Source organism: Bombina bombina, chromosome 9, assembly GCF_027579735.1.
Source record: "Bombina bombina isolate aBomBom1 chromosome 9, aBomBom1.pri, whole genome shotgun sequence".
Classification (NCBI taxonomy): domain Eukaryota; kingdom Metazoa; phylum Chordata; class Amphibia; order Anura; family Bombinatoridae; genus Bombina; species Bombina bombina.
This window is the reverse complement of record NC_069507.1, coordinates 258,685,301-258,707,465: the sequence shown is the minus strand read 5'-3', so window position 1 is coordinate 258,707,465 and position 22,165 is coordinate 258,685,301. Positions and strand designations below refer to the sequence as shown.

At 40.3% G+C, this 22,165-nt stretch overlaps 1 protein-coding gene across 1 annotated transcript; it reads right to left on the bottom strand.

Moving 5' to 3' along the window:
* Positions 1–309: 309 nt before the first annotated feature.
* LOC128639659 (trypsin-like) lies at positions 310–4,431 on the bottom strand. The gene is made up of 5 exons (XM_053691785.1): positions 4,392–4,431; positions 1,688–1,841; positions 1,144–1,397; positions 793–929; positions 310–459 (listed from the first exon to the last, which is right to left on the bottom strand). Exons 1-5 carry the CDS (start codon positions 4,429–4,431, stop codon positions 310–312), a joined length of 735 nt encoding a protein of 244 aa, XP_053547760.1.
* Between the last annotated feature and the right edge of the window lie 17,734 nt (positions 4,432–22,165).

Below are 22,165 nucleotides of genomic sequence, written 5' to 3'. Positions count from 1 at the left end.
GGCAGCTTGAATCAACCAGTTATCAATAAAAATAATCGTTTGGGTATATGGCATCCTATGTTTAATCTGATAAATCATAAGTCTACTTTAACTAATTATTACTCTAAATTTAAAACTTCCATTATAGCCTTATTAGCATTTGATTAAAAAACAAATATGCTAAGGTGTGCAAGAAGACTCAAACCATAAGACTTATCAAATCAACAACCAATTTATTTAGAGTTTATATTTACAACGTCCATCATGAAGCCACAGATCATCTTATGTCCAATGAAATACATATAGGATATAGCCAGGAATACAAGTGATTTAGTTGGCAGCGATGGTGTTCTGGATCCAGGAGACGTAGTTGCAGACTTTGGTGTAAACACCAGGGTAGTTCCTAAGAGCACAGCCATAGCCCCAGGAGACAACACCCTGCAGCTGTCCATTACACACAACAGGTCCACCAGAGTCACCCTGAAATAAATAAAGGAAATGTTAAGACATAGGCACAAGCATCTTACATGGATAACATTACAAATAATACTAGAGCATGTAAAGACATCAGTATATACTGAAATTCTTCTATTCATGCTATGCACTCTATTCTTCTATACAAGCAATCTATTATACAGTATAATTAACTTTGTTGTTTAAGGGATCAAAGTCAATTAGACTAGCAACATCTTCATTTGACACATCATAGTAATTATACCAGTGGCATAACAATGGGCACATTAGCAAGAAACAAGATGTAACTAACACAACAGTTTGTTGATTACATAAAAAAAAAAGAGTTTAGGCCATTACCTGGCAGGAATCCTTGCCACCTTCCAGATATCCAACACAGATCATGTTGTTGGTGATCTCTCCTGGGTAGGCACCGGTACACTGGGCAGTAGTCAGGATAGGGGCGCTCACACACTGCAGGAGATCTGGGTAGTTGGCTACAAACAAAACCATTAAATTATTAGGTTACACATTCTTTTATGATATCAACATAATCTGAAGTTCAGTTCTTATACTTTTCTCAGTGTTATATATTTATCAATATGTTCAATAGAAATTATGGAAGTAGGAAGCAAAAACTGTACCATTATGTTGTGTTTTATGGTAATGGAATTCTCAAGCTATACTCTATATTTAATGATAGTTACTCACTGCCACTGCTGAGTGTGTTTCCCCAGCCAGAGATCAGACAGCTGGTGCCAGCCGCGGCACATCCAGAGGGCAGAGCTACAGCCTTCACATAGGAGTTCAGGGTGGCGGCAGAGGCGAGCTTGATGAGCATGATGTCATTGTCCAGGGTCCTGGAGTTGTAGCTGGCATGTCTGATGACCTTGGCAGAGTTGATGAACTGCTCTGTGCCCTCACTGGTAACAATGTTGTGCTCTCCCAGTCTGACCTGGATGCTTCTGCAGGTGTGATGAGATCAAGAATTAAAAATGAATGTATAACACAGTCTCACACAGGAAGAATTATTTTGTGACATCATCATTACGTTAATTGTTAATGAATCATACATTTTATAAAAGCAATAAATATAAAAGGCATATTTAAGGCATGCAGTCATAAGAAATTGTGTAAAGCCTAATGAACTAAAGTTGTCTCTTGAGAATTACATAAAAAAACTAAAATACATTTGAAAAAAAAACACAAAAACAACAAATATAACTTATAACAAAAAACAATTCATGTAACTTACGTTTTGTAGCAGTGAGCAGCAGACACAACCCACAGGCTGTTAATCAGGGACCCACCACAGAAATGGTAACCGGAGTTCAGAGACACCTGATATGGGAGAGCGTTCTTGCCGCAGGTGTAACCTCCTACAATCTTATCATCATCATCAAATGCAGCTACAAAAATAATATTGCGCAGGTAGAAACGTATTAGACTCCTTCCTAGCACATTTGTTAAGAAAAATAACTCCAATATTAGATAAAATAACAAAGGGATTTGAGAAATGTGCCTCTTTTGGTAAATACTGTATATCTTTATTGAACATAGGTCAAGATCTTAAGATTAATTACTTTTTCCTTATCACTTAAAGGGAAAAGTCTAGATTAAACTCTCATAACTCAGATAGACCATGTAACATTAAACAACTTACAAATTTACTAATATAATATAATTAGCTTTGTTCTTTTGGTATCCTTTGATAAAAAGAATAACTGGTTAAGCTCAGGAGTAGTAATACACTACTGAAACTAGCAGCTAAGTGGTGGCAGCACATACATGCCTCTTGTCATTGATTCACCCAATGTGGTCAGCTAGCTCCTAGCAGTGCATTGCTACTCTTTCAACAAAGGATACCAAGAGAAAGAAGACAATTTGATAAGAGCTAAATTGGAAAGTTGTTTAAAATTGTATGTTTTATCTGAAATACTGAAGAAAAAGTTTGAGATTCATGCTCCTTTAACCATCAAAAGACTGACATTAGTAAGTTTATAAGTAAGTTATTTCACAAAGATAAAAAGAAAAATAAATTCAAAGGTCTATGTTTACAGATAAAATAGTATTTCTGATTTATTTAAAAATGGTGCGTCTAGTCATAGATAATAAAGTGTAGGGAATCTGACATTTCTGTTCTTATATAATTGAAAGTCAGATTTTATTTTTTCCTCTTATATTCTATGGGGCCCATTTATCAAGCTCCGAACGGAGCTTGTGCGCCCATGTTTCTGGCGAGTCTTCAGACTCGCCAGAAACAGCAGTTATGAAGCTGCAGTCTAAAGACCGCTGCTCCATAACCCTGTCCGCCTGCTCTGATGAGGCGGACAGGAATCGCCGGAAATCAACCCGATCGAGTATGATCGGGTTGATTGACACCTCCCTGCTGACGGCCCATTGGCCGCGAGTCTGCAGGGGGCGGCGTTGCACCAGCAGCTCTTGTGAGCTGCTGGTGCAATGCTGAATACGGAGAGCGTATTGCTCTCCGCATTCAGCGAGGTCTTGCGGACCTGATCCGCACTGTCGGATCAGGTCTGCAAGACCTTTGATAAATAGGCCCCTATATATCTCTTACCATTAAATGTTTGTATAAAGCAAATGTTAACATTCTAATAATCAGCCCCTAGACGTAAACTGAAGACTATGATACCCAGAATAGAAATTTTATATATTCAATTCATGCAAACTTATATTTTTATGTACAACAAATTGTGCTAGTAGTGTACAGTGCCACTTGGTAAAAATTGTATTAGTGGTGTACAGTGCCACTTGGTAAAAAATGTATTAGTGGTGTACAGTGCCACTTGGTAGAAAATGTGTTAGTGGTGTACAGTGCCACTTGGTAGAACATGTAATAGTGGTGTACAGTGCCACTTGGTAGAAAATGTGTTAGTGGTGTACAGTGCCACTTGGTAGAAAATGTGTTAGTGGTGTATAGTGCCACTTCGTAGAAAATGTGTTAGTGGTGTACAGTGTCACTTGGTAAAACATGTGTTAGTAGTGTAAAGGGTCACTTGGTAAAAAATGTGTTAGTGGTGTACAGTGTCACTTGGTAAAAAAATGTGTTAGTGGTGTACAGTGCCACTTGGTAGAAAATGTGTTAGTGGTGTACAGTGCCACTTGGTAAAAATTGTGTAAGTGGTTTACAGTGCCACTTGATAGAAAATGTGTTAGTGGTGTACAGTGCCACTTGGTAGAAAATGTGTTAGTAGTGTACAGTGCCACTTGGTAAAAAATGTACTAGTGGTGTACAGTGCCACTTGGTAAAACATGTATTAGTGGTGTACAGTGCCACTTGGTTAAAAATTTGTTAGTGGTATACAGTGGCACTTAGTAAAAAAATATACTAGTGGTGTACAGAGCCACTTGGTAAAACATGTGTTAGTGGTGTACAGTGCCACTTGGTAAAAATGTGTTAGTTGTGTACAGTGCCACTTGGTAAAACATGTATTAGTGGTGTACAGTCCCACTTGGTAAAACATGTATTAGTGGTGTACAGTGCCACTTGGTAAAAAAGGTACTAGTGGTGTACAGTGCCACTTGGTAAAACATGTGTTAGTGGTGTACAGTGCCACTTGGTAAAACATGTGTTAGTGGTGTACAGTGCCACTTGGTAAAACATGTGTTAGTGGTGTACAGTGCCACTTGGTAAAACATGTGTTAGTGGTGTACAGTGCCACTTGGTAAAAAAGGTACTAGTGGTGTACAGTGCCACTTGGTAAAAAAGGTATTAGTGGTGTACAGTGCCACTTGGTAAAAAATGTGTTAGTGGTGTACAGTGCCACTTGGAAAAACATGAATTAGTGGTGTACAGTGCCACTTGGTAAAACATGTGTTAGTGGTGTACAGTGCCACTTGGTAAAAAATGTGTTAGTGGTGTACAGTGCCACTTGGTAAAACATGTGCTAGTAGTGTACAGTGCCACTTGGTAAAATCTGTATATGACAAAAACTCACCAGCTGCTCCTAGGAGCACACAGAGCAGAAATAGCTTCATCATGAAGATTTGTTCAATGAATAAGTTTGTTGTAGACCAGTTTAGTATTTATACTCTTTTTGGTGTTAATCATTCCTAACCCAACACCTTGTACCATTATCACATCACAGGATGGAAGTGTGATCTAGCTTATCTATATACAATGTATAGAGGTCAAGTGGAAGCTGATCAACAAACTTGTGCTATTTTAGTTATAGAAAATATGATAAGAAACCCAAAAAAGTTTTTTTTCTTCTGATTTATCAGTTTCTATGACCTTCAGAATATTAAAAAAAGAAAAAAGATAAAAAGAAAATAACACTTTAGAAATGTATTCTCAGGAAAAAATAAGCACCCAATCCAAAAATATCCTGCTCTGCCCAGATATTTCATAGACTTGGCCCGATAGACCAAGTAAGGGCTAGATTATAAGTGGCGTGCTAACTGTAGCGCAAGAGCAATATGGGGTATTTCTAGCGGGCGTATTACGAGTTGAAAGTAAATGTGGTCGTCTGAGCACAATCTAATTCAACACGTGTCAGGTAAGCATGATTCAGTGCTTGCGTAAAGGTTAGTGCGTTATCAAAATAGTACTAAACACATCAAAAATATATTTAACAGTACAGTAACACTCATATTAACAATGATAAAATATATATTTTTAAAATATTGCATTAAAAAGTGCTCAAAGATATTAGATAACAAGTGTTAGAGAAAAAAAGGCATTCAAAGGGCTTTGACTAGATATATATACGTAAACATGTCTAAATATGTATATGTATGTGTGTGTATGTATGTATGTATGTATATATATATATATATATATATATATATATATACACACATGCACAGTATATATATATATATATATATATATATATATATATACATATAGATAGATAGACATAGATATATATACTTAATTTTATATGTGTGTTTATATGTATGTAATTATGTATTTACAGACATATATCTACATATAAGAACATAAATACATATGTATACATATATAGACATATCCTATATAAAAGTGGCAAGTTTGTTTGTCCGATGCAGTCATGCGCAGTACAGACTGCGCAAGACAAACATACCTGGCCTTAACCCCTTACCGACCAGCGCTGATGTGCAGAAGAGACTGCACGAGACAAGCGCAAGGACAGCGCTAATTGTTAAGCCCTTAAGGACCAGCAACTTACAGGGCCTTTCTCTGCCACGATCTTGCTAAAAGTAGCGAGATCACGAGTGGGCCAGTGTAAAAACAGTCTTACAGAGGTACAAAAGTCTGTGTTCCTCTCTGCATCAGGCAGGGGATGTGCCAATTGTTGATGGTGTAGGAGGGTTAGGAGGGAGGCAGGTGGGTGGCCCATTGCTGGAGGGGGCGGAAGCGGGTAGGACCACTGCAGGAAAAAAATGTTGAGAGTTGCAGAGAGGTGGAAAGAGTGAGGGGGGTAAGAGAGAGGGGATCCGAGTGGATAGGGGGATTAGAGGGTAGGTAAAGGTTCTTGGAGGGAGAGGTGGGTAAATGAGGGAGGGGGGAGGGAGTTGGGCAGCTAAATACCTGGCCTTAAGGATGAGTGTGGGCTCGAGATAAAAGTGCACAATGCCTTCTAAGAGGTATATTTCTTTCCTTACACATTTTGGCCTGTGTACACTGGCTTTAACACTAGTATATATATATATATATAAATATATATAAGTGCATTGGAGCACTTTACAGTCAAGTAGCTGAAAACATGACAAATCATATCAATGCAATATCATATTTAATAAATAGTTTAACTGTGTATTTACTGTGAATATTTCACATTCCAATGTTCTGCACATAGCAGAATATGCGCTAAGTATTTTTAAATAGATATTCCTATATATATATATATATACAGCATATATATATAACCTATATATAATCATCTCTTTATATTGAGATCAGGTTAGCGAGCATGGGTGTTAGGTATTTTTGCATTTTTTACACTCCATTGCAGTCTATGGTAGAATACGTTAGTGCGGTTGCAATATTCAAAGTTCAACTCTTTGCACGTGTCGTGGGTATTTGCTTGTAAGCACACGTTTTACTTTCAATTTGTAAGACAAGCAATACCCGACGCGTGCAAAAAGCCTCCGTCTAGCGAAATGAATGCGCAATAGTCTAGCACTAATGTCCTACGCTTCCACACAGCACCTATCAATATTATAAATTATACTTGACTTTTTTAAAACACAAAATAAACCTTTTTGTAGAATGCACCTCAATGCTCTTCAAAGTTTATTTGCCTTAACATATTAAGCTGTCTCTTATTACAATCTCATGCTTAATAAAAAAATAATAATTGTTTATTAAACAAATAACTTTCACCTAGAATATGAATTTTGGCAATTTCAGCGTAAAAACAGTAACGCAGCCATTACGATTCATGTCGGTATAGCTATACCTCAAGTATTTTAGCCTGTAATGCAACGTCAATCCCGCACTCAAAAAAATGATTTGAATTTCAAGAATCAAATCAGCCAATAGGAATGCAAGGGACGCCATTTTGAAAAGGCTCCCTTGAATTGAAGATCCAGTTTTAGGGCAATGCCCATACAAAAGCCCTTTTCAGGGCAATGGGTAGCTTAGGTTTTTGTTAGAGTTAGGTTTTTTTTGAGGCAGTGCTCTCAAGGCAGCCTTTAGGAGGGGTCTCCATGAACGCCTCAAAGATGAACTCCCATATTGTGATCTTCCTTCTTCTTTGGATGACTTTATAGCGCTTTGTATCAACCTGGACTCTCACTTTCAGGAAAGGCAAGCCGAGAGAGACAGAACAAGGAGGGTCCTTCCCTCCTGTCCTCCTATTCGCCTAGTTTTAGCAGCATCTGCTACCCCTTCAGCAGCTCCAGTTACCTCAGTAGAGGAACCCATGGAACTCTCCTCCTTCAAACCCTTGAAGTCTGAAAGGCAGAGAAGAAGGAGACTGAGACTATGTTTTTATTGTGGATCTAACACCCACCAACTAAAGGACTATGACATTGGGGCGGGAAAAGCCAAAGCTTAGGGGATAACACGGATCTCTACTAAATCTCCTCACTCCTCTCGGATCCAGATACCTGTTACCCTTACCTTCCTTCAGAATACTATCCACACTCAAGCCTTCATTGATTCTGGGGCAGCTGGAAACTTCCTGGATTACCGTTTCATGATTCAAGCTGGTTTGCCTCTTCTGCAGAAGAGAAATTGTCTCAAAATAACTACCCTGGACGGCACCCCCCTTGGTTCGGGTGTGATACATTTTGAGTCAGCACCCCTGACCCTGATTGTGGGAGTCCTCCACACTGAACAGCTACAGTTTGAGGTCATTCATTCCCCATCACAGGCTGTCATCCTTGGTCTTCCTAGGCTTCGGGTACACAATCCACAATTTGACTGGGCTAAGGGAAAACTGACCTCCAGGGGTACCTCCTGTTTCCACTCCTGTCTTGCTAAAGTCATTCCTCTGCCCCGTATTCCCATAGCCAGTATACAGACTCCTTCAAACCTTCCTTCAGTATAACCAGACTTTGCAGATGTGTTTGAGAAAAAAGCAGCCAACGTGCTACCACCCCACCACGTCCTTATTATTGCAAGATCAAACTCTTTCCTGGAGCCCCACTTCCTAAAGGGAGGACTTATACACTCTCCAAGGCTGAAACCAAATCCATGGAGGAGTACATCCAAGAGAACCTAGCTAAAGGTTTCATTCGCCCTTCCTCCTCTCCTGCTGGGGCAGGTTTCTTTTTCGTCAGTAAGAAGGATGGTGGGCTCAAGAATCTCTATCCCATACCATTGATCACAGAACTGTATGAATCACTCCAGGATGCTCGCTTCTTCACCAAACTGGACTTACCTGGGGCATACAATCTGATAAGTATCTTTCCAGGCCACGTATGGAAGACCGTCTTTAACACAAGATCTGGGCATTATGAATACCTTGTAATGCCCTTTCGGCTGTGTAACGCCCCTGCAGTCTTCCAGGCATTTGTCAACAATGTCTTCCATGACTTTCTCAACTGCACAGTCATCATTTATCTGGACAAGATCCTTGTTTTCTCTTCCACGTTAGAGGAGCATCATAGGCACGTGAGACAAGTGCTTCTTTGTCTCAGAGATAATTCTTTGGTAGCCAAGCTAGAAAAGTGTGAGTTTGATCAAGTGCAGATCCAGTTCCTTGGTTTGGTCATCTCGAAGGAGAGTTTTGTCATTGATCCTGCTAATCTCACCGCAGTACTAGATTGGCCACAACCTACCTCTTTAAAGGAATTGCAGAGGTTCTTAGGATTCTCCAATTATTACCGCAAGTTTATAAATAACTTTTCTCAAACAGTCGCTCCTCTCACTGAATTGACAAAATGGAACAAAGACTGTAAACATTGGCCTCCTGAGGCCATAAATGCCTTCTCTTGTCTGAAAGAGGCTTTCTGTTCTGCTCCTGTGCTCCACCATCCTGATCCTGATCTACAGTTCACTTTAGAGGTTGATATCTCCGAGATAGGGGATGAAGCAGTTCTTACCCAAAGGGACCCTTTGACTTCCAAGTTACACCCTGTAGCCTTTTTCTCCTAACTCTTTACTCCTGCTTAGAGGAACTATGATGTGGGTAATCGTGAACTCTTAGCCATTAAGATGGCCTTGACTGAATGGCGTCATTGGTTAGAGGGCACTGCCAATCCTATTCAGATTCTCACCAACCACAAGAATCTGACTTACCTAGAGACTGCTCATCGACTCAATACTCGGCAGGCCAGGTGGGCCTTGTTCTTTTCCTGTTTTAACTTTGTGGTCTCTTATCTTCCTAGGCCCAAGAACAAGAAGGCGGATGCCCTTTCCCGTCAGTTCCCTCACTCAAGTGATTCCTCTGAAGCTCCTATTGAACACATCATACCCCCCTCCTGTGTGGTTGCTCAACTCAATACCACCCTTCTGCAAAGATTGCAACATGCTCAGTCTAGTAAACCTCCTGGTGTCCCTATGGCCTCCGATATCCTTTTTGTACCTCTGAACCTAAGTATCCCTATGCTATCCTGGGCTCATGATAGCAAACTCTCCAGACATCCTGGTTTGACTAGGACTTTTAAGCGTCTTTCCCAACACGTTTGGTGGCCTACTATGAAGTCTGATGCTCAGGATTATGTGAAAGCCTGCACAACTTGTGCTGCCAACAAAACTCCCCAATCCTTGCCTCCTTGCTTGCTCCAACCATTGTCCATTCCCAAACAACCATGGACACACATAACAATGGACTTCCTTCTTCCGACCACCATACAGTTATCTGGGTTGTGGTGGACCACTTTTCCAGACTGGCTCACTTCGTACCCCTAACTAAACTGCCTTCTGCTCAAGAATTATCATCCCTATTTCTCTTACATGTGGTACAACTTCATGGCATGCCTGTGAATATTGTTTCCGACGGAGGTCCACAGTTCATCTCTGCCTTCTGGAGAGCCTTTTGTACTGTTTCCTTGTCATCTGGCTACCATCATCAGACCAATGGACTAACTGAGAGAGCAAACCAGGATGTTGAAGCCTACCTTAGAGTCTTTGTCAACACTTGCCATACCAACTGGTCTGAGTTGCTACCCCTAGCTGAGCTGGTAAGAAACACTTATTGGCACTCTTCTCTTCGATGTTCTCCGTTTCAAGCCACAGCAGGGTATCAACCTTGTGTCTTCACTCTTTCAACTCCACTGCCGCAGACCGACACGTCACTAAACTCACCACTCATTGGCAACGTATTCGCTCTCAGCTGCGTTCAGCTGTCTCTAGATATAAGAAGCTTGCTGATCATCATAGGGCTTCTGTATGTGCCATTCCAGTGGGTGAACGTGCTTGGATCTCTACTCGACATATTCGTCTACGTCAACCCTGTCACAAATTGGGGCCTTGGTTTATCATCCCTTACAAGGTCCTGAACAGCCTGTCTCCTGTTGCCTACAAATTGGCCTTGACAAAGAACCTGAGCATACATCCAGTCTTCCACATCTCTTTACTTAAACCTTACATCAAGAACAGATATACCCGGCTCCGAGCTCCTTCTCCTCCGCTCTTGGTCTGTGGTGACCCCGAATATGATTTAGCTAAAATCCTGGACTCCAGATACAGGTGCAGACAACTACAGTATCTAATACATTGGAAGGGTTACTCCGTGGCAGATCGTTCCTGGGTTCCTGCCCGTGATGTGCATGCTCCATCTCTGGCCTCCAGATTCCATGCTGCTCATCCTTTCAAGTTGACTCTGGTTCCCGGAGGGAACCCTTGAGAGGGGGGCTATGTCACGCCACACCGCTCTAGCCATTGCTAGGGGCGCAGCGTCTCCTTGCCTGCTCGTTGCCAGGAGCAGTGTCGGCTCAGGAATGCGTGCGGTGCTTACATCATCGCCGCACGCTCCTGATGCAGGTTGGAGTTCAGTGGCGTGAATCCTGCACCTATTTAAATGATACACTGACAATCTGTCACTGCCCAAGTATAGGTGTTACTTCATGTGCTCCTGGGTATGACAGATCGTTCTTTCTAACTGCCTATTATTGATTACTGTTGCTGAACCTGCCTGTCTGACTACTCTACCTGCCTTAACCCATAATCTGCTGGATTGATTACTGTTGCTGAACCTGTCTGTCTGACTACTCTACCTGCCTTAACCCTTAATCTGTTGGACTGCTTTGCTGTTGCCAAACCCTGCCTGCCTGACCATTCTGGTGGTTTATCCTTGGACTGCTTTGCTGTTGTCAAACCCTGCTTGCCTGACCCTTCTAGTGGTTTATCCTTGGACTGCTTTTGTTTTGCCAAACCCTGCCTGCCTGACCATTCTAGTGATTTATCTTTGGACTGCTTCATTGTTGCCAAACCCTGCCTGCCTGACCATTCTAGTGGTGTGCCATAGGACTGCTCTGCTGTTGCCACTGGGGACTGTCCTGCCTGTGGTGAGTGCCACCTTCCTCATCTCATTAACTTTCTCTGCTCTGGGATATTCCCTATCATTCCAGCTTGATGCCGGGATAACAAGAATACTGGGCGAGTTTGGTCTGATAGAGGAGTATCCCATGAGTGTTACACATCCTTCCTGGACTGTAATTTCAACAGATGCAAGTCTCACAGGTTGGGGAGCAGTCTGGGGGTCTCTGACAGCACAAGGAGATTGGTACCCTCAAGAGGCGAGGTTACCAATCAATATTTTAGAACTCTGTGCTATTTTCAGGGCTCTTCAGGCTTGGCCTCTATTAAAGAGATAATTATTCATTCGATTTCAGACAGACAATATCACAACTGTGGCATATGTCAATCATCAGGGTGGGACTCGCCGTCCTTTAGCAATGAAAAATAGCTTGGATACTTTTCTGGGTGGAATCAAACTCCTGTCTAATTTCTGCGATACATATCCCAGGTGTAGACAATTGGGAAGCGGATTATCTCAGTTGTCAGTCTTTACATCCAGGGAGTGGTTTCTCCATCCAGATGTATTTTGTCAGATTGTACAGATGTGTGGTCTTCCCAAAATAGATCTGATGGCTTCCCATTTAAACAAGAAGCTTCCCAGGTAAATTTCCAGGTCCAGGGATCATCAGGCATAGATGGTGGACGCATTAGCAGTTCCTTGGTTTTACCAACTTTCTTACATTTTTCCGCCTCTAGTTCTTCTTCCAAGGGTGATCTCCAAGATTGTAATGGAACAAGCGAATGTGTTTCTGATAGCACCAGCATGGCCTCACAGGTTTTAGTATGCGGATCTTGTCTGGATGTCCAGTTGCCAACCTTGGCCACTTCCTTTAAGGCCAGACCTTCTGTCTCAAGGGCCGTTTTTCCATCAGGATCTCAAATCACTAAATTTGAAGGTATGGAAATTGAATGCTTAGTGCTTAGTCATAGAGGTTTCTCTGACTCAGTGACTAATATGCTACAGGCTCGTAAGTCTGTTTCAAGAAAGATTTATTATCGGGTGTGGAAAACATATATTTCATTGTGTTTTGCTAATAAATTCTCTTGGCATTCTTTTAGAATTCCTAGAATTTTACAGTTTCTTCAGGATGGTTTGGATAAAGGTTTGTCTGCAAGTACTTTGAAGGGACAAATCTCTGCTATTTCTGTTTTATTTCACAGAAAGATTCCTAAACTTCCTGATATTTACTGTTTTGTTCAGGCTTTGGTTTTGAAGGCTTTGCATGCTCCTCCTTTTGAGCGTATGCATTCTTTGGATATTAAACTACTTTCTTGTAAAGTGTTGTTTCTTTTGGCTATCTCTTTAGCTAGACGAGTTTCTGAATTCTCTGCTCTCTCTTGTGAGTCTCCGTTTCTGATTTTCCATCAGGATAAGGCTGTTTTGCGGACTTCGTTTAAATTTCTTCCTTAAGTTGTGAATTCTAACAACATTAGTAGGGAGATTGTTCTTCCTTCCTTGTGTCCTAATCCTAAGAATACTCTTGAAAGATCTTTGCATTCTTTGGATGTTGTAAGAGCTTTGAAATATTATGTTGAAGCTACTAAAGATTTCAGGAAGACTTTTAGTCTATTTGTTGTTTTTTCTGGTCCTAGGAAAGGTCAGAAAGCCTCTGCCATTTCCTTGGCATCTTGGTTAAAGCTTTTGATTCACAAGGCTTATTTGGAAGTGGGACAGTCTCCACCTCAGAAGATCACAGCTCATTCTACTAGATCAGTCTCCACTTCTTGGGCTTTTCTGAATGAAGCTTCTGTTGATCAGATTTGCAAAGCAGACTATTGGTCTTCTTTGCATACATTTACTAAATTTTACCATTTTGATGTATTTTCTTCTTATGAAGCAGTCTTTGGTAGAAAAGTTCTTCAGGCAGCTGTCTCAGTTTGATTCTTCTGCTTATGATTTAATTTTTTTTCTTGAATTTTATGTGAAATTTATAAGAAAGACGTGTTTTTTTGTGGATTTAATTTTTTCAGCGGAAATAGCTGTTTTTAATTTCATCCCTCCCTCTCTACTGACTCATCTGTGGACTTCCACATCTTGGGTATTTCTATCCCATACGTCACTAGCTCATGGACTCTTGCCAATTACATGAAAGAAAACATAATTTATGTAAGAACTTACCTGATAAATTCATTTATTTCATATTGGCAAGAGTCCATGAGGCCCAGGTAAGGAAGACCACAGCACTCAAGCGTACATCCACTGCTGCCGGAACTACATGCCCCTCAGGGAGCGTGCAGAAACAAATGCATTTAAAACACCCGGAGTGCAGTAGCAATAGGCATGAGGCCCACCCTTTTTTGGTGGTTATGATTTTTGTATAAAAGCACAAATGTATTTCCAGTTCCTCTTTTTGTATGCTTTTTTACTCTATATTGGAGGTGAGGGGTGTATTTATAAGCATTGTGCAGTTTGGGAAACTTTGCCCCTCCTGGTAGGATTGTATATCCCATACGTCACTAGCTCATGGACTCTTGTCAATATGAAATAAATGAATTTATCAGGTAAGTTCTTACATAAAATATGTTTTTCCACCTGGTATTGATACTTCAGCCTTTGGAGGTTGGTAGGCGGCTGGTCTGCACATGGCTGGAGACACTCTGGATCTTGCTACACACAGGATAAAATCCTTTACAGATTTACAAGCACAGTTTAATATAGCACGGGTACATGTTTAGGTATATTTATAAAAGAGACATTATATTACTGATCTGATAAAAAAACAGACACTCATTTTTGGGATCCACATGTCTTTGCACACTCAGTTGCGACCTTTAAAATAAGCAATTTCACTATATCAGGATTGTATTGGACTTTATTGCATAAGTGGGAAACAGAGACCTTAGATAACCTGGGGAAATTATGGGGAAAAGACATAGACCTTGACGACATAAGTACAATAATACAGGACCATTTCAGTATGGTGAGGAAAGCTACCCTACAATGAGCCTGAGAGAATCGCAGTTCAGAATGCTCCATAGATAATATATTACTCCTTGTAGATTGTCTAAATGGAATACTAGCTTCGGGAACATCTTCCCTTCATCATGCATAAAACATTGTGGTAAAAAACATCCTAATATAACCTACACCACCAGAGGGCAGGAGAGTGACTATTTCCTAAATCACAAATTTTTAACTCTTTCACATACTTAATGTTAACAATAGGATGATACCACACAGATACAAAGCAATGATACAATTAAGAATACTATTTCTATAGTGATTAAAAACAACAATGAATATATTGTAATCAAAAATGATACATACATTCTATACAGCAAGGATTAATTTTCAGAGATAATTCTTATTATTATGTTAAAGCACAGTTAATTGTCAAAATTAATGTTTAGATATTCATAGAGTAATATTTAATACTTCAGGCAAGGATAAATATCTAAATAGTGGAGTTAATGTATTTTACAAAAATACTGACAAATCCCAGTCTTTATTAAGACCAATTGGTTCCAGAGTGCCCAACTCAAATATCCAGAACTGTTCTCTTTGATGTAACAATAGTTCCCTATTGCCACCTCTCCTGGGCCTAGGGATAAAATCAATCACCTGGAAGCGGAGTTGGTTAATAGCATGACCCGCCGAATTAAAATGACAGGCTATTGGAGCTAATTTATTCTATATCCTAATTGAACTTTTATGCTCAATGATCCTGTCCCTAATGGACCTAGTAGTCTCTCCTACATAGCTCCACCCACAAGGACATTTAATAAGGTAGATAACAAATTTTGAATGACAGGTATAAAGATCCTTAATTTGGTATTTTTTACCTGAGCTGGGATGATAAAAAGCAGACCCTTTAATCATGTTACCGCAACATGAGCATCCCAGGCATGGATAACAACCCCTATTCCTGTCAGTCAAATATCTTTGATTATCCTTTACCTTAGCAGATCCAATATCTGCCCTAATCAATTTTTGCTGTAAGTTGTAACTTCTTTTAAAGGCAGGCATAGGAGGCTCTAGAAACTCAGAAGTATTAGATATTAATTACTCTATGAATATCTAAACATTAATTTTGACAATTAACTGTGCTTTAACATAATAATAAGAATTATCTTTGAAAACGAATCCTTGCTGTATATAATGTATGTATCATTTTTGATTACAATATATTCATTGTTGTTTTTAATCACTATAGAAATAGTATTCTTAATTGTATCATTGTTTTGTATCTGTGTGGTATCATCCTATTGTTAACATTAAGTATGTGAAAGAGTTAAAAATTTGTGATTTAGGAAATAGTCACTCTCCTGCCCTCTGGTGGTGTAGGGTATATTAGGATGTTTTTTACCACAATGTTTTATGCATGATGAAGGGAAGAGGATCAATTTGTTAGCCTTAGCTCTCTCCTAACCACAATTATATAGTGGCAAGAAAGTGTATTCTTGGGTTGTGGACAGTAAGAACTGCACCTTCCATACTCCAACTAAAAATAATGTACACCGTCTGATGTTCATTGAACAAATAGATGCTAAAATACACACGAATAGAAGACTAAAACATGTCCTACAAAAGTGACAACTATACATTAAAACTTTAAATTTTGACATACAAAAACAAATTTTAATACCTTTTGCACAAACTGAGATAATGGTAATGGCGTCTATGTCTATAACTTCATTGCTTTTTATGGATAGATAAAAAGATAGGAATAATAATTTTACAGATAGATAAAAAGATAGGAATGTGCCCAGGTAAGCGTTCAATAGTGTTAAGGGACTTACATAGGAAAGGGGGGGATGTCATCTTTTTACAGGAGACTCACTTTTCTGCTGCACATGAGCCCAAATGGTTTAGCCATCACTATCCCATAGCTTACTTTGCGTCAGGCCCCAGGAAGCAAAACGGGGTGGGCATCCTAATCAATTCAAAAACCCCTTTCCAGCTCCATCAGGTTTATCGTGACCCTGAGGGTAGGTACATCATCCTTACGGGGTCACTATGTGGCACACTTGTCACACTTGTTAATATATATTGCCCCAATCAAGCCCAACACCTTTTTCTTCAGAAAATAACACATAAAGTATTGGAAATGCAGTGTGGCATTTTGTTTGTGGGAGGCGACCTAAACGCATCATTAAACCCAGCATTAGATACCTCGAACGGACTCTCCAGTGTCCCCCATAGGAACCTTAAACGAATGAACTCCTCGCTGAGAGAATTAGCATTACATGATATTTGGCGTGTACACCACCCTACCACAAAGAATTTTACATTCTATTCCCATCCACACAGGAAGTATTCTAGAATAGACTACCTACTCACAGATTCAGCAGGCCTTACCATAACAACAAGTAGTAATATACATAATATCACATGGTCAGATCATGCGCCAATCAGTTGTACCATCCTGTGGCCTGATGTGCCGGTCACTCCTTACATTTGGAGGTTGGATGATACATTGCTGGAAGATAAGGTCTTTAGGTTGGAGGTCGAAAGGGCTCTTGCAGAATACTTCCGTATACATGCAGATACCAAATCTCAAGATACAGCTATCTGGGAAGCCCACAAATGTACCATTAGAGGTCTCTTGATTAAGCAAAAGGCTAAGCTAACGAAGCAAAGGAAAAACCAGTACCAAGCACTGTTGTCCAGGGTTGAAACTAGTGAGCGAGAGCACAAATCACACCCCACAGATGAGAGACTTAGGGGAGATTTGGCTGGTGCTAGGTCAGCCTTACTGGAGTTCCTCCAGGAAGACTATCAAAAAAAGGCGCTGTTCTTAAAACAGCGTTATTTTGAACAAGGTGACAAGGCGGGGAGGATGCTTGCCAGGGCTATCTCACGCAAACAAACAAAACATTACGTTCACCGAATGGTGAATGGGGAGGGGGTTCCCAAGGAGGATGGGAAATCAATAGCAGAAACTTTTGGTGAATACTATAAGTCCCTCTATAATATTCAACCATGGGCGGAAGAAGATGAGATGATCCTCCCCTCATCTGAAAGGGCGCAGAGGATAAGACAATATCTGATGGACGCAAATCTGCCCAAACTAACTGAGCAGGACTCTGAGGCCCTTGAGTCTCCAATCACTTTAGTAGAAATCAAACAGGCCATAAAGGACCTTACTGCAGGTAAGAGCCCGGGGCCGGACGGTTATGGAGCTAAGTACTATAAGCTCTTTGCTGATATTCTGGCGCCAGAGATGCAGAAACTGTTTAATACCTTGACGGAGACCCCCCACTTGCCCCACACCATGTTGGAGGCGCACATAGTTGTGATCCCTAAGCCGGGAAAAGCAGAGGACAGACCGGAAAGTTACCGTCCTATATCCCTCCTAAATTCGGACGTTAAGATCTTAGCCAGAGTCATCGCCAATCGCCTCAACAAATTCCTCCCACAGCTAATTTCTACAGACCAGGTAGGATTTATTCCTGGACGTGAGGCTAGGGACAATACCCTAAGAGTTATACAGTTAATCTCGTATGCCCATAATAATAAGATCCCAATGGCGGTGGTATCAACCGACGCTGAAAAAGCGTTCGACCGGATTGATTGGTCATTCATGCGACAAACATTGGATAGGTTTGGTTTCGGGCCCAAATTTATCAATAGAACCATGTCATTGTACTCCACTCCGAACGCGAAAGTTAGGGTGAATGGAACCCTGTCTAGCACCTTCCCGATTAAAAATGGGACGCGACAAGGCTGCCCCCTTTCCCCCCTCCTATTTGCCCTTACGATAGAAGTACTGGCCAGTAAAATCAGGGCACATCCGCAAGTCAAAGGATTGTCTGTCGGAGGCTCTGAATACAAACTAGCTATGTATGCGGATGACATACTCTTGACGATCACTGATCCTGGCCAGTCTCTACAGGGCGCCCTGGATGAATTCACAAGGTTCGGTAGTGTGTCGAATTTTGTACTTAACCCCTCCAAATCTGAGATCTTGAATATTTCTGTCCCCCATGGGGAATTTGAGGCCCTTAGTCGGGATTGTCCGATAAAAATAGCTCACCATACCTTAAAATACCTAGGTATCTCAATTACATCGGATATAAAAGACATAACAGAGATCAATTATAAGCGTATCAGGGATGAGATCCTGCGGGATCTGGCAAATTGGAAGAATAAAACCATCTCATGGTTGGGGCGAGTGGGGGTGGTCAAAATGAACGTTCTGCCCAGGGTTCTCTACATCCTTCAGACTATCCCTTTGGCATCAGCCTCACATTATCTGCACCAAGTGCAATCAGCCGTGGAGTCCTACATATGGAATGGCTGCAGGCCTAGGATAAGAAAAAAAACTATCTATATGCCCAGAGATAGGGGGGGCATAGGCGTCCCTGATTTGCGGATCTACCAAAAGGCTATATCTCTCCAAAGAATAGTGGAGTGGTGCCAAAACTCGCAGCAAAAGGCATGGATCCACTTAGATAATGCTATTTTAAGGAGGGGTAATACGGGGACATTGGCGTGGATATCCCCTAATAACAGACCAATCATAATCAAAAAATACCCATTAATGGACGATGCGTTCAAAGGGTGGGATAGATTAATCAATAAAGATCTCGGATTGTCCACCTTTGACTCCCCTGTCACGCCGTTAAGAGAAAACCCTGATGTGGGTGTAGAAACAGGGCCATATTTCCCAGAAAAGCTATACAACCTAATGGACGCAGCAATGCTCAATATCCTTCACCAGGATAAGATGAAAGCTAGGCCAGAACTGATTGAATGGGATGGTGATCTATTCTCATCGTGGTTTAGAGAGGCGCAAGTCAGACACTACTTTAATACACATAAGAACAGGGCTGCCCTAACCAGAGGTAGGACACCTTTTGAGATGCTCTGTACCATGTCACACACCCCATCACACCTGATTTCACAAATTTATAAACTCTTGGTCATAGGTAGCAAGATTCCCCTCCCATCTTACACACAAGCTTGGCAGGAAGACCTGGGACTAAACATTACTGATAAGGAGTGGTTAAAGATATTCGAGAGGGCGAGGAGGGCATCTGTCTCAGCTAAAATACAGGAATCACATTTTAAGTTACTAAGCAGGTGGTACCTCACCCCCCAGAGACTCAAAAAAATATATCCACAGACTAGTGGGGGATGCTGGAGAGGATGTGGAGAGGAGGGTACCCTCATTCATATCTGGTGGTCGTGCCCATACATAAAAACCTACTGGGACGTGACACTGGGGGAAATGAGCAGAATACTTGGGGTTATTATCCCCCCAAATCCTAACTATCTAATCTATCACCATCTGCCCAAGATTATAGGGGAGGATAAGTACTTGCTCCTCCTGTTAATGCTGAATGCTGCAAAGGGTCTCATCCCCTTATACTGGAAAAAACAAAACACTCCAAATCTGTTGGAATGGAAGGCTAAGGTGGGAGAGCTTCTGAGGTTAGAGAGATATCATTATTTAAGAATTGGTAAGCTCTGCACTCACGAAATGATGTTACTAACTTGGGAGGGTCGAGGACTTTAACTCAGTGGGCAACGGCTGTATGTAGTATATATTCTTTCCCCCCCCCCCCTTTTTTTTTTTTTTTTTATTCCTTCCTTCCCCCTCCTCCCTCTTCCGTAGTCACTTGACACCTCTCACTCCCCCTCTATTCTATCCTCTAGCTAATTTTCCAGTCTGGTTGACTTTCTCCTTCTGCATTGGCAGAAGAGCTAATATCAGGTTCCCAGATACTCTCGGCAGTGTGATAAATAAAACCGAGAGTTTACTAATCACTTCCTCTCCTATAATGCCTGATAAAATATGGTTATCTCAAAGTATAAACTTTTGATCTTAGAAAATGTTTATAAGTATAGTAAAAGATTCACTCTTAATCACTTGATTGTATGTTTTCAAAGATATGATGTAAAAGAGAAGATAAGCTAAAGCTAATGTGTATCACTGTTAATGATTCTATGTCGTGATGGTTTCATACGCATTTGTACATTGTCAAATCTTTTACCAATAAAGCATTATTTAAAAAAAAAAAAGATAGGAATGTGAATCTATCACAGACAGATTGTTATGGTTTACTATCATAGACCGCTGCTTCATAACTGCTGTTTCTGGTGAGCCTGAAGGCTTGCGCAGAAACAGGGACATCAAGCTCCATTTGGAGCTTGATAATTCAGCCCCCATGTCTAAATACCCCTAATCCGCCACCCCCAGAAATCAGTGACACTAAATAAAGATATTAAACCCTAATCCGCCGCCCCCCTGACATCGCCAACTCTAAATAAACCTATTAACCATTGAACCGCCACCCCTGACATCGCTGACACTAAATAAACCTATTAACTCCTAAACCACCGACCCCCCACATCACCAACACTAAATAAACCTATTTACCCCTAATTCGCCACCCCCGCATCACAAATACTAAACCTATTAACCCTTAAACTGCCGGCCCCCCACATCGCAATAAACTAAAAACCTAAACCCTAATCCACAACCCCCCGACATCGCCAACACTAAATAAACCTATTAACCATTGAACCGCCACCCCCTACATTGCCGACACTAAATAAATCTATTAACCCCTAATTTGCCACCCCCGCATCACAAATACTAAACTAAACCTATTAACCCCTAAACCACCGACTCCCCACATCGCCAACACTAAATAAACCTATTAACCCCTAATCCGCCGCTCCCCCATCACAAATACTAAGCCAAACCTAATAACCCCTAAACCGCCAGCCCCCCACATCGCGACAAACTAAATTAAACTTTTAACCCCTAAACCTAACACCCCCTAACTTTAAATTAAAGATACAATATAACGACCTTAAAATATATTACCTGTGAAATAAAAAATAAAAAACTAAGCTTAAACTATAAATAAACCTAACATTACTTTTTAAAAAAACTGAAATAAACTAAATATAAAAAACCTAAATTACAAAATTAAAAAATCCTAACACTATAAAAAAAAAAACTAAAACTAAAAGTACAAAATAAAACCAGTCTAAATTTACGAAAAATAAAAAAAAATTAAGATTGCAAAAAACAATGAATTAAATTATCCAAAATAATAAAAATTAAACCTAATCTAATACCCCTATAAAAACAAAAAAGCCACCCAAAATAATAAATAAAAACACCCCCTAATCTGCTAATCTAAAACTAAACTACCATTAGTCCTTTTGTAGGGCATTGCCCTGAAGCCTTTTAAGAGCTATTGGTAGTTTCATGTTAGATTAGTGGGTGTTTTTTTCTGGGGTGGCTTTTTTGTTCTTATAGGGGTATTAGATTAGGTTTTATTTTTATTATTTTTGATAATTTCATTTATTGTTTTTTATAATCTTAGATTTTTTTATTTTTTCGTAATTTAGAATGTTTTTTTTTTTGTACTTTTTTTTTTCATAGTGTTAGGATTAGCCAGACCGCACAACCTGCAATATGGGTGACCTGAATTTTCCACACTCAAAAGCCATATTTTGAGTGCGGAATGGAGAGTTGCATTATAGGCTAAACTGCTAGTGGTGTAGCCGTACCGCCGCAACTTGTAATATGGGTGACCTACCATTCTGCGCGCAAATGCCAATTTTTCAGCGGTATAGCCGTACCGCACAATTTATAATCTAGGTCATTATAAAAAGAAGCATTTCATTTCCATAAAATATGAGTCTCATGACTTTCTCTATATCATGTGATTGTCACATAACTTTTTCAATAGTATAGTGTTTATGTAAAAGTGGCAATCACTTATCTCATAAATATTTATTTTATCATTTAAAAAAAAAGAAAAAAATATTGGTGTTAAAACTAAAACATGTGGGCATTCATTGCCAATGAATATTTGATTCTGATTTATTCTGCTATTTTTTCTGGCTGC